Source organism: Hipposideros armiger, unplaced genomic scaffold (assembly GCF_001890085.2).
Source record: "Hipposideros armiger isolate ML-2016 unplaced genomic scaffold, ASM189008v1 scaffold_178, whole genome shotgun sequence".
NCBI lineage: Eukaryota > Metazoa > Chordata > Mammalia > Chiroptera > Hipposideridae > Hipposideros > Hipposideros armiger.
In genome coordinates, this window is record NW_017731528.1 from 1797964 (window position 1) to 1809783 (window position 11820).

Genomic DNA, 11820 nt, shown 5'->3' on the forward strand with positions numbered 1-11820 from the left:
TCCTGAGGGCCGTAGGTGCCCACTGGGCAGCTGTGCTGTGTAGCCACAGCTGTGCCCGGGGGGCAGTAATAGCCTTGAGGACAAGGGTACAGGCTGAAGTCCCAGACAGGCCCAGCACTGGTGTCGCAGTAAAAACCTGGCGAGGAGTGAGGAATGCTCAGGACCATCTCTCCCTGAGAAGTTCAGTCCTAGCAGGGTCTCCTGCCACAGGGCTCTGAGGGCTTTGCCATGGGGCCCAGCCTAGAGAGCTGCACTCCTGGGGCTCGCACTCCTGGCCTCACCCCTGTGCCTGCACACCTAGGTCTCTGCTGCCTCTCACCTGCTGGGCACTGGCCGCTGGGAGCTTGGAGACCAGCCTCCTTGCAGTAGAAGCCTTGTGGGCAGGCCTGGCATGCGGAGGGCACAGTCTGCCCTGGGAGGCTGGAGAAGGTACCGGCAGGACAGGGGGTGGGCCTGTGCGACGCTGAGGCTGAGGGCACAGGGGTCCACGGTCCAGGAGCAGGCTCCTCGTGGGCAGGTGTGGAGCCAGCCTCAGAGCTGGGTGGGTCCCATGGTGGCTCCCCCTATAGGACCCACCTCTGCCCATCCTCCCTGAGGCCCTGCTCCCTGCCCCTCAGCAACACGTGGAGACCCCAGACCTTCACCCGTAGCTGGAGGAGCATCATCACGGCTCATACCACCGAGAGCTAATGAGTTCTTGGCGTTACAAGGCCACTGCCATCGATCTTCAGCTGTCCACACCAAACAGCTCATACCACACAAGAACTCCAGTGCATTTTAGCCACCGCCCTCTGAAACACCTCTCAGCCTTGAGGGACCGCCTGTGGCACCTCCTTTTCCTCTGGCTTCCAACCACCCCAGTGTCCAGACACAGACTAAGGAATAGGGTCTGTCCCCAGCCTGGGAAGGGAGGGCAAGGCAGGCTGGGAGTGGGCCCCAAGGAGACACTCACGGCAGAAGGTTCCGGGAGGACAGGAGGCCCCTGTCAGCCCGTCTTCAGGAGTTGGGGATGCTGCTCCTTGTGCACAGAAGTAGCCAGCCTGGCAGGGCCCGCTGGGTGCGGAGAGGCCTGGGGGTGAGAGCAAAGCCAGGCTGGGGCCAGAAGACTCATTATGAGGGGAAGTGGTCCTAAGGCAGGTGGGGTCACGTGGTGTCAGGTGACTAAGGATGCAGGGCCTCAGCTGTGCTGGGTTTCTTCTCTGCCCAAACCTGTGACAGATGGGAGACCACTCCCACCTCACAAAGGGCCTGAGGGCAAGTCAGCAGATGGCAGAGATGAGATCTGAGCACAGCTTCAGCTGATGCAGGCTGGGGTCTGGACCTCACTGTGCTCTGTAGTCCAAAGGGGGCATTTCAGGGGCAGAAAGAGTCTAGTTCACGCATGAGTCCCCAGTGAGGGACTCAGTAGTGTCCGGCCATAGTAGGTCCTCAGGAAGTGTGGTCACTCAGATATGGGAGAAGTGAGAGGGGAGGAGCAAAGGCTTACTGAGCCCCTCCCTCTCAGAGAGCCCTGCTCTCCTCCCCGTGTTTTCCTGTGGTGACTCATCTGTGCTCACTTAGCCGTGATGGCAACAGTGACTATGTAGCACAGTGCACAAGCATACCACCCCATGAGGCAGGCGCAGACATCAGTTCTCTGCACAGAGGAAACCGGTAGCTGCATGTGCACAGTCACACAGTCACACTGCCGAGCCTGGGTCACAGCACAGTGGCAGACAGGGCTGGGGGTCCTTACCAGAGGTGGCACAGAAGGAGCCGGGCAGACAGGGCGTGGGCTCTGGACTGCCCTCAGGGCAGAAGGAGCCGGCTGGGCACTTCCCCCCTGTGGCCGTGGCCGGGCACAGGCAGTTGGCACTGGTGTAGTTGTCCAGATCAAAGGGGCGGGCAGTCCACGCTGCCGACACACAGAACCAGCCTGGGGTGGAGAGCAGCAGGGAGGGAGAGGCCATGACCCCGGGGTCAAAGGTCGAGCTCACCCAGGCCAAAGGCCCAGGCCTCTGGGCCACCTCAGGTCCAGGGACAGAAGTGGGAAGGGCAGGGATGGGTAGAGTGTCTTAGGGTGCTTTGGGAAACGCACCTGCGTCACAGGGCCCAGAGGCCTGTGTCAGATTCTCCTGCCCGCAGTAGTGGCCTGGAGGGCAGGGCAGGCAGCCATCCAGACTCTGAATCAGCGGGTCTGGGTTGTAGTATCCCCGAGGGCAGGGGAACTGGGTGGCATACTTGGTGCCTGAGAAGCAAAGTCCAGAGGAGGGAGCTCAGCTTGCTGGTGCCCAGCCGGTCCCAGGGCTGGGGCAGGATGTCATGCGGCCCATGGCTCTGGGAGGCCTCTGCAGGCCTCTCCCAGCAAACTCCTAACCTTAGCCATAGGAGTGCCCACCTCACCAATCACTTACACTGGACTGTGCAGCCTGCGTGGCCCTGGGCCTGGGGTCCACAAAGCTACACGATATGCAAAACTCATCCTCCTGGTGGTCAACTTGGCTGAAAGGCATGGGGCCCCAAAGTTGTGATGCATTGGTAAAGTAAACCTTTATTGTTTTTAGACCACTTTGATATGGAATAGAAAGTGAAACTCTCATGAATTTTGAAGATAAAACAAAAGACGTGTATGAAATTTGTCTCTCAAGGCCAATTGCTTTGGGCCCAGCCCCTGTGGAGGACCCTGTCCCTGCCTGGGCCTTTGGGACAGGTGTGGAGAGCATCTCGGAAGCAGAGAACATCATGTTTGCAGAGTACCAAGATCCCTGAGCCTGGAGCACCCGGGCCAGGTCCCGCTGCCAGCCTCACTCCCGGGAGCTGTGACCCAGGCACTCACCTCGGGGACAGTAGAAGCCAGCGGGGCAGGGGTGCCTGCTATAGGTGGTGACAGTTTCAGGGCAGTAGTAGCCGGCAGGACAGAGGAAGCAGGAGGCTTGGCCGGTCAGGTTGTTGTAGGAGCCAGCAAGGCAAGGCTGGGGGAGGCTGGTCCCCCTGGGGCAGAAGTGGCCTCTGGGACAGGGGCCCCCGTGCTCTGAGTGACCTGAGGAGAGGAAGGAAGCTGAGTGAAGGGTGCAGGCCCGGTCACAGCAGAGCGTGCCAGAGCCTGGGGCCACTTGCCTGGTGACACTGGGACCAAACGTGGCCTTATGTTTGGGTCAGAGTTTTTTGTTTTTGTTTTTTTTTTAATATTTTTATTGGGGAAATTGGGGGAATTGGGGGATGGGAACAGCGCTGAGGGATTGGGGGAAGGGGAACAGACAAATTGCTGTCCTTTTTTTGTTCTTCAGTCTAGTTGTGGAGGACGTTGCTTCACTGGCCCAAGTTGTCACCATCATTGTACTCTTCCTGGGCGAGGCAGATCAGTCGCCGGCTTCTGGACGGCCACACACAGCAGCTGCTGGCCGCTCACACTGGCTGCTGGCCACAAACGGTAGCCCATGGCAACCCACTGCAGCAGTGGCTGCAGCCTACGCTGTCGCTGGTGACTCATGGCAGCCCAGCTCCAGGTCGAGCTGCTGTTCAGCATCTTAGCTGTGGAGGGCAGTGTCACTGGCCCTCATATGTGGGATCCGAACCGGGGCCCTCTGGCGTCCCAAGCCAGCTCTTAACCAATGCGCCACTCGGCCGGCCCATGGGTCAGAGTTTTGAGGGTTTTAGAAAGGAAGAATGCCGATAACTAATGTTTGTATAGCGCCTTCCAGATCAAAAGCATGTGCTTCACACAAGTGTTATTTATTCCCGCCTCAGAAAATCCCTTTGGTAGGCGGGCAGGAGCAATGACCCAATGTTCCTGGGATGACGTCCTGACATGGTACCTGACACGCGGGCCCCATGTCGTCTCTGTGCTCTGCCCAACTCGAAGCCTAGTTATCTGACATCCCTCATTTAAGGACATGCTCAGTGACTGTTTATTGTTTAATAAAACAGATTTTGACACGTTGCTTTCACATGTGGTTGTAGTGACGCAGGACAGGACAGCTGTTCTGCGTTTGGTGGCTCGTCCTGGCTAATCAGCCCCACTGTCCCTCCATGCCCAGCCGTCAGTGGGGGTATGGTTTCAACCTAGCTGCCCGGGACTTAACCTTCCATCGGGGAGCTGGCCTGTTGCCTCAGATTCTTCTGGACAAACGGAAGTGTTGGAGAAGAGGGGATTTAAGGGCCCTGGCCCAGGCTCAACAGCCCTGATCGAAGCTGTAGCCGAGCATGGTGGCCTGTCCAGTGCTCTGAGGACCAGGACAGCAATCACTAGAGGGAGCCCTGACACCCCTCTGTCACCTGAATCTTGTAGACACACTGTCTGCCTGTCAGCCTGGCTGTGCACAGCCCCTCTCCACAAGGTGCTGTCTCTGGTCCCCATGTGAGGTGACAGCCATACTCAGCTTGCCTCTGGGTGGTCCCCAGCACACCATTCACTGGCTGCTCTCCACAAGCCCCCCAGTCCTCCCTGCAAATCATGACATTCCTTTCTTTAGGCCCGTGGGGATCTGATTCAGGAGGTCGGGTGGGACTGAGATGGGTTGGGAAATGCAGGTATGACAAGAGCCGATGACAGCAGCACAGGAGGGCAGCGAGCTGCACTGAGAAACGCTGCTGGAGGCACGATAAGGGAGGCCAGCGGGTCCAGGAACAGCAGTTGGACCACTAAGCACTCCAGCCAAGGATCCCCTCCAGGCCCCATTGCTCACACACTTCCCCTTGTCCTCGAATCCCCCACAGCCGGCCACCTTCCATATCAGAATGTTTGTCTACCCCCGGGCGTCTGGCCAGTGCAGGGTCCGCTCGTGTCCTGAGGCCTCTTACCTGTTGGGGTTGGGGAGGTGACTCCAGCCAGACAGAAGTAGCCAGGGGAGCAGAGCCCAGAGGGGGCAGTGAGGCCAGATGCACCACAGAAATGGCCAGAGGGGCAGGCCAGGCACTCAGAAGCCTTGGAGAGAAATATCCTGGGGAGACAGAGAGAAAATGGGGGTCAGTGGGACCAGGAGGCTCCTAGGGTGGAGGGGCCACATCCTGGCAAGGGACATAGGAGAAGAGGAGCAGGTTCCTCTTGCTTACAAGGAGTCCAGGAAGGGGTGGCAGGCCTCTCTCTTCTCTCTCTCTCTCTCTCTCTCTCTCTCTCTCTCTCTCTCTCTCCCTCCCTCCTACTCCCCTTCCATCCCCCCAAGACAGGCACCTGGTCACAGTCCTTTTCATCTTAATCCCCAGTTTAAACTCAGGCTGTCCAGGGCCCCAGGCCCCCAGGCCTGGCAGCTGCAGTGGAGCACCTGACAGCCCTTCTGCCACCGGCCCCAGAGCTGACCCCTTGCTCTGGGGTGCCTTCTCATGGGGACTGGGAGGTTCCTGAAGGTGGGGAGTTGGGCTCTGCTCTCCAATGGGACACAGGCAGGCATGTGGGATTCCTGATGGCGTTGCTTCCTCGGCCATGACATGCTCTCTAACTCCTAGCACCCACATCACCTGCCCTATTCTGGCCAGCTGGTCAGGGACTTGTAGCCTCACAGGCCAGGTGGAGTCCCTGTTCCAGAAGGCTCATGTTCCCTGGTGACAGAGTGATGTGGTAAAATGGTCAGCCTGGGCAGGAGGACCAGGAAGTAGGCAGCTTGGGCTCACCCCTTGGGCCTGGGGGCACTCACCGGTCTGAGAAGGTGCCCACAGGGCAGGGGAGGGGCATCCCCGTGCCCACTGGACAGAAGTGGCCTCGAGGGCAGGGTCCCCCTGCTGTGGCTCGGATGTCTCCATCAGGATGGGTAACCTCAGCTCCTGGCCCAAATCAGGAGTGGGTGAGATCACAGACAGCCCCTCCCCGGCCCAAAGGCAGCCCCTGCCTCACCCGCCCTCTGCAGTAGGTCATCTCCCAGAATAAGATCTGGAAAGCTGGAGTGACAGCACCCTGAATTGCCAAGGCAGCTCTCAAGTCTAGATTCCCACCCAACCCTGACCTTCATAGGGACAGTGGGTGGGGTCCCAGGTGCAGGGTGAGGGGGCCTGAGATGTGTCCCCTTCTGAATTAGAGGCTATCTGGGCAGGATCCTGCTAGGACTCCAAGGGAAGGGAGAAAGTATGGGGGTGCCATCACTGGCCTGTCCTGGAGAAAGTTGGGCACAGGAGCGGGGCTCCAGGCCCAGCTCGGGAAGGCCTCTGTGACATTTTCTCATCTTGGCCAAGCTTGTTTCTATTTGTACCATGCCCCTTACGGTTTGCTCATGTCCCCTGGGATGAGGTAAGACACATAATTATACTGAGAATAAACTCTGAGGAGAAGGAACCTTGTATTGTTATCGGAGGACAAAGAATGAGTGATACGTGACTTGTTTTTGTGACTGTCCCCAAGGCCAGCAGATTTGTCTGTGGAAGTGTGCATGTGTGCAGAGCATAGGAAACGTGCAACTCTAGGGACACTAATGTGACAAGGGGAGGATGAGAAATTGCTTCATGTCATGAGAACTCTTGGGACAAGGGAGGGCTGGGGTTGGGGGATGTGGCCCTGAGCTCTCTGAGGGGCACAAGTGCCACCTGGCAGCCCCCCAGCAGTCCTGGAGCTTCACACATAGGCATGGTTCCAGCCCTAGCCACAAAGAACATGCATGGGTGGCACCAAGGTCCTGTGGGCAGGGTCTTAGGAGAAGCAGGACCTTGACGGGCTTTGGTAGGGTCACCACAAGCTGAACCCAGTCTTGTCATTGGAAGAAGGACGTGGTAGGAAGTCCTGCTCCTGAGGCTCCCCAGTCTGGAGCTTCTCCAATTCATGATCTCATGGCCCCCTTGCTTAGCTCTGTACTTAACAGCTGGCCCACCAAGAAGTCCCTTGCTGCTGGCCTGGGGAGACCAGCACAGCAAGGGACTGGCCTGCAACGCCCCCACTCTTCAAGGAGGAAGGCGGCCCTGCAGGAAGCCCCGGGTCACAGAGTGCATCCTTGGTCACCCAGATCCACGCCGAGCCCCTTGCCTCCACCATGGAAGCTGTGCTGTGGCCACTTCTCAGGCTCACTCAGGGTAAGTGTTGATTTATTGCCCTTCCCATGCTCTGTCTTACTTAGCATTTGCTCAGTATCACACCTTCCTATACTCTCAGTGTTCCTATGGGGCACCTGAGGAACCAGAGACAGTCCCCCAGTAGGGAGGGTGCCGCCGGAATCTGGCCAGTCGCAAGGCCCCGTCCCTAAGCCTGTCCGCAGGGCCTCCTGACCCTGGTCCAGCAGGAGAGCTTCCCAGTGAGCTCTGCTCCTCAGTCCCCAAGACGCAGCCTTGACCTGTCCCAGGAGAGACCCCTCTGCCCCCTCTGTCTCTTCTTCTGCAGGACATGGCTGGCAGCGCTGGGCCCGGCTTCCTCCCTGCCGTGAACTAGATGTGTCTGGAGGGCAGGGCAGGGGTGGGCAGCCAGGACCTGGGGGCAGTAACAACCAGGGGGGTAGGTTTTTGGTGTGGAAAGCAAAGTGGCTTTGCCTTCCTAGGGCCTTACCCACCCCATGCTGTGATGGTTTCCATAGCAACACTGCTCTACTTTCTGGTGCAGCCCAGGTACCTGAGCCATTGCTGTGCTGCCTCTCCGGCCAGACCGTGGTCACCACTGAGCCTTCAGGGCAGGCGTGGCCCTCAGGACTGATGTCTCCCCATGGCCCACCAAGGGGTCTCGGGGTTCGTGCCCCTTCTGGGCAATAAAATCCTGGAGGCAGAGAAAGCATGCAGGCTGGTCCAGATCCCAGCTCCCTGCCTTTCTGTCCTGAAGGTCCTGCCACACCGATAATGGCTTTGATGGAAATGGGCTCTGTGGGTGTCCCAGGAGGGCCAATATTCCAGGCCTCTTTAAACCTCATCTAATCTTCACTCCCTACCCAACCCATGGATATCCCAGACCCCCTCCCCAGCCCCTGCATCCTGCAGGCCCTGGGGGGTGGTGAGGGAGTTGCCCCGATCACAGATGAGGCAGTGGTCTCTGAGGAGACGTGCCTTCTAGGGCTGAGCCAGCTAAGTCTCCTCAGCCTCAGGGACACTACATCCCTCCCTTGTCCCCTGCCCTCTCCTTCTTCCTCCCCCTTCGTCCAGGGGCTGGGATAATCCAAGTGGCTTGTTTGTACCCCCTACCACATTTAGAAGCCCCACCAGTGGCCTCTGGCCTGCCTCCCTCCTATTGCAGCCAAGCCGGACGTGGGCTGGACACACCTCCTCTAGGCTCTGTCTAACAGGCCTCTGCCTCAGGGCTGAGGCGGGGTGGCAGGGCCAGGGCTGAGTGAAAGGCCTGGACACCCTCTACTTGGTGCTACTCCTGTCAGGCTGCCGGGGGTGAAGACAAGGGGGCCTTCACCTGGTGCACACGGTCCCCTGGGGACAGCTTGGCCCGCTGTGGCACAAAAAAGCCCCGGTGGGCAGGGCAGGCACCAGCTCACGTCCGGTGCCCCTCTCTCTGCATTCCAGGTGCCAACTGGACAGGGCCTTTGCCTGGGGTCCTCGGTGCCAGCTGGGCAAAAATGGCCAGGGGGGCAGAGGTCACCAAAGGGGAGTGTCTCCTGGAGGAAGAGGAGCCTGTCAAAGCTTAAAAGTCAAGAGTGGGCCAGCCGAGTGGCTCAGTTGGTTAAGAGTTGGCTTAAGAGCACAATCTCTGAACAACAGGGCCGCCAGTGCAATTCCCACATGGGCCAGTGACGCTGCGCCTGAGCTGAGCTGTCGCTGAGCTGTCAACAGGTGGCAGGATGGCTCAGCTGGTGTAACAACAAGATTGCCTGTTTGATGGTGGGCTATGACCACCTGTAACTAAGACTGAACTCAGCACCTTGAGCTGAGCTACCACCCGGATGGCTCAGCGGATAGAGCGTGCGCTCTTAACAAGGCTGCTGGTTCGACTCCCGCATGGGATGGTGGCTACGCCCACCCACAACTAAAGACTGAACACAGCCTCTTGAATTTAAAGGCCACAAGTTGCCAACAGGAAGCCAGATGGCAACTGGCGCTCTCCACAATAAGAACTGAAGAACAACAACTTGGCTGGTCCCCCTCCCCAATTCCCCAACAGTGTTCCCCTCCCCCAATTCCCCAATAAAATCTTTAAAAAAAAGTCAAGAGTAAGGGGGTTCACTCCACCGGAGTCTCCCAGTCCTCCCTGAACCCCCTCTGAGGCGGCCTGCCTGGCCACTCCCACTCGTTTACACACACTGACCGGGCACTGACACCGCCCTCTGGGAACCACTCTGGGAGTTTAACTTTTCAGAAAAATGAAACCAATTGTAATGCTGAGTAGCCTAAACAATCCCAACTCTCTGCCTATATGCTGGAAGTATTGATACACAGCTTTACGGTAAGGTACATCTGTCTGCATATCATCCGCCTATCATCTATCAATCATCTATCTATCTATCTATCTATCTATCTATCTATCTATCTTCTCCCTCTTATCTATCACTGATTATTTATTTATGTATCAGCATGGAATACCTACTCTTCATTAATAGTTACCTAGCATCCAACTGTGGGTCAATATGCCATATTTCTGCCTAAATATTTTCCTGTTGCTGAGGCTTTGTGATGTTTTGTGTTTGTTTTGTTTTGTTTTTGCTATTAAAATTGATGGTGGTGTGAACATCTTCACATAGGTGACATTTTTTCCTGTTCCAGGTTCTTTCCCATTTTGGAATTATTGGGTCAAAGAGTGTGGGCTGCCTGCCTAGTATACATGACATGATGGGAATGGACTCTGTTCCCTCACAGTGTCTTCTTGGGCTTCAGCTGGCCGTTGTGTCTACTTTTGATGAACAGTAGATGCAGAGTGTACAGAAATGGCTTTGCTTCATGTGTCCTTACTTGTCAGCCCAGATGAGCCTTTTCTAGCTGATGACATAGTTGTATTTGGTCCCTTTGCAGGTGGAAGCTAGAAAGTGGCCTTAGATTCTCTGTTCACGTTTGTTGGCCATGGTACAGTGCTACCACCTGTCCCATCTGGGGTTCTCTGTCACCCGACTAGGCAGTGAACTCCACAGGGCAGCTCTGGGCCTTGGTGCTCTGTTGTGTTCCCCGCCCATGCCCAGGCCTCAGTACTTAGGCCAGCCTATTCTGGGAGGCCCAGTGGGGCCTGCACTCACGGGGGAGGAGGTATTGGAACCGGGCCCACAGTGATGTCCAGCACGGCACTGCCCCTGGGGCTCAGCCAGGCCTTCTCTGCCACAGAAACTCCCAGGGCGGCACAGCTGGCAGTCTTCCACACGGGCAGCCCCAGAGGTGTCTCGAAAAGTGCCCTGGGCAGACAGAAGGACTCCCATGAGGTAAAGATCCTGGAGGCCAGAGTCAGGACTCTGCCAGGAAGGGAGCAGCACAGAGCCCCTCTACCCTTACCCTGGACCCACAGGCCAGGGAAGAGGAGATGGCCTGCTTAAGAGCTGAGCCTGCAAGACACTGGCAAGCTTGGGTGGGGTTTCCTTTTTCTTAGACCAAAAGTGTCTGAGCACAGATAAGGAATGCTGGAATTGGGACTCATTTACAGCAATTCTGATAGCGGGCAGGGAGGGAGAGTAGAGGCCACAGGACATCTGAAGGTGTATCCTGGGGAGAGAAAGCCATGGCTATGGGTGGGGTCAGTGGGGAGAGAGGGACTTCCAGAAGTTGGAGAACAAAGGTTGTACCCCAGACTGCCGCTGCCTGGGGCTTCACCTGAGCCTGGGTCCCCCAGCTCCACAAGCCCTTCCATCTTCCCGCTTCCCTCCCACCTCTACAAGCCTGGGTCACTCTGTCCCTATGGCTTTCTGGTCTAGCACCACTATCAGAAAACAGCTGCAGGGAAGTGAGTGGGGGTGGGAGATGGAGGGCTGGGGTGTCAGAGTGAAGAGATGTCACCCATCCCAACCACCAGCACGGGGGTCCATGCCCCGTGAATGAGTCCCAATTCCAGCATTCCTTAGCTGCGCTCAGACACTTTTGGTCTTCCCCGTGCGAAGTAAAGACTTGAGAAGAGCCAGGATGCTTCTCACCATGGGGCAGGGGATGGACAGTAGGCCCCGGGCTGGGCAGTAGTGCCCGGGGGGACATGCCATGGGGCCAGCCAGCTTTGTCTGGTTGCAGAGTTTTCCTCCTGGGCACTTCTGGCACCAGAGATGGCCGGGACCCTGGAAAGGGGGTTTGGGGGTGAGGTCGGCTTCTTTCTGCACCACTAACATTTAGGCAGGCACTCAGAACATGCTTAATTGAACTGGAAATGCTGCTCGCCAGCCCCAGGCTCTGTGTGCACCTCTCTCCCTCCTCGGAAAGGGCTGGGCATGCGAGTGGCTCAGACAGGGCCAAGGCCAGTAGAACCGAGGGGCTCTCCGGGCCTCTGGCTTGGCCCACAGACTGTCAAAGCCTGGAGGAAGCGGCTCCCCGCCTCTGTGACTTTAGGGTCCTCCCACTTCCAGTCCCTCTGAGGAATGAAGTCTGCTCTGGGAACACTTACTGAGAAGCTGCCAGCACCACATGGCTGTGGAGTAGCAGTGCCCAGCTTAGGGCAGTGGTGACCAGCAGGGCACAGCACACAGGCCACCGCCAGCCTTGCACCTGGACTGTGGCGGGAGGTTCCCCTGAAGGAGAGGCAGAGACAGCTGAGGGTGTGGGTGCCCACAGCCTTCCCAGAAAGAGCCGTGACAGCCACGTGGGGTCACCATTGCCCCAGCCTCATCCACAGGGTTCAAGGGTCAGTCCCAGCTGGGCAGCAGGCCCCTGGGGTAGGCTGAGGATGCGGCTGGTGTGGCCAAATGTGGCCTGTATGGGGCAGTGCATCGAGGGCGAGTTCAAAGGCAGGCTTATGGGCCGGGCCAATGGTGCTGCTTTTCAAAGTGGCCTGTTCCTCCACTCTGCTTATGTTTTCTGTTGGCTTGCTCCACCCCCCCC

General features: G+C 57.7%; 1 protein-coding gene across 1 annotated transcript in view; it reads right to left on the reverse strand.

Annotated features, from left to right (window-relative positions):
* Positions 1 to 8344: 8344 nt before the first annotated feature.
* LOC109388008 (uncharacterized) overlaps positions 8345 to 11820 on the reverse strand; it is a 5519-nt gene continuing 2043 nt past the window's right edge. The window contains exons 3-6 of the mRNA XM_019652319.1: positions 11387 to 11510; positions 10929 to 11063; positions 10047 to 10199; positions 8345 to 8480 (exon numbers count right to left, since the gene is read on the reverse strand). Coding sequence (XP_019507864.1) covers positions 8357 to 8480; positions 10047 to 10199; positions 10929 to 11063; positions 11387 to 11510 — 536 coding nt within the window. The 3' untranslated portion in view covers positions 8345 to 8356. The remainder of the gene's footprint in view (positions 8481 to 10046; positions 10200 to 10928; positions 11064 to 11386; positions 11511 to 11820) is intronic.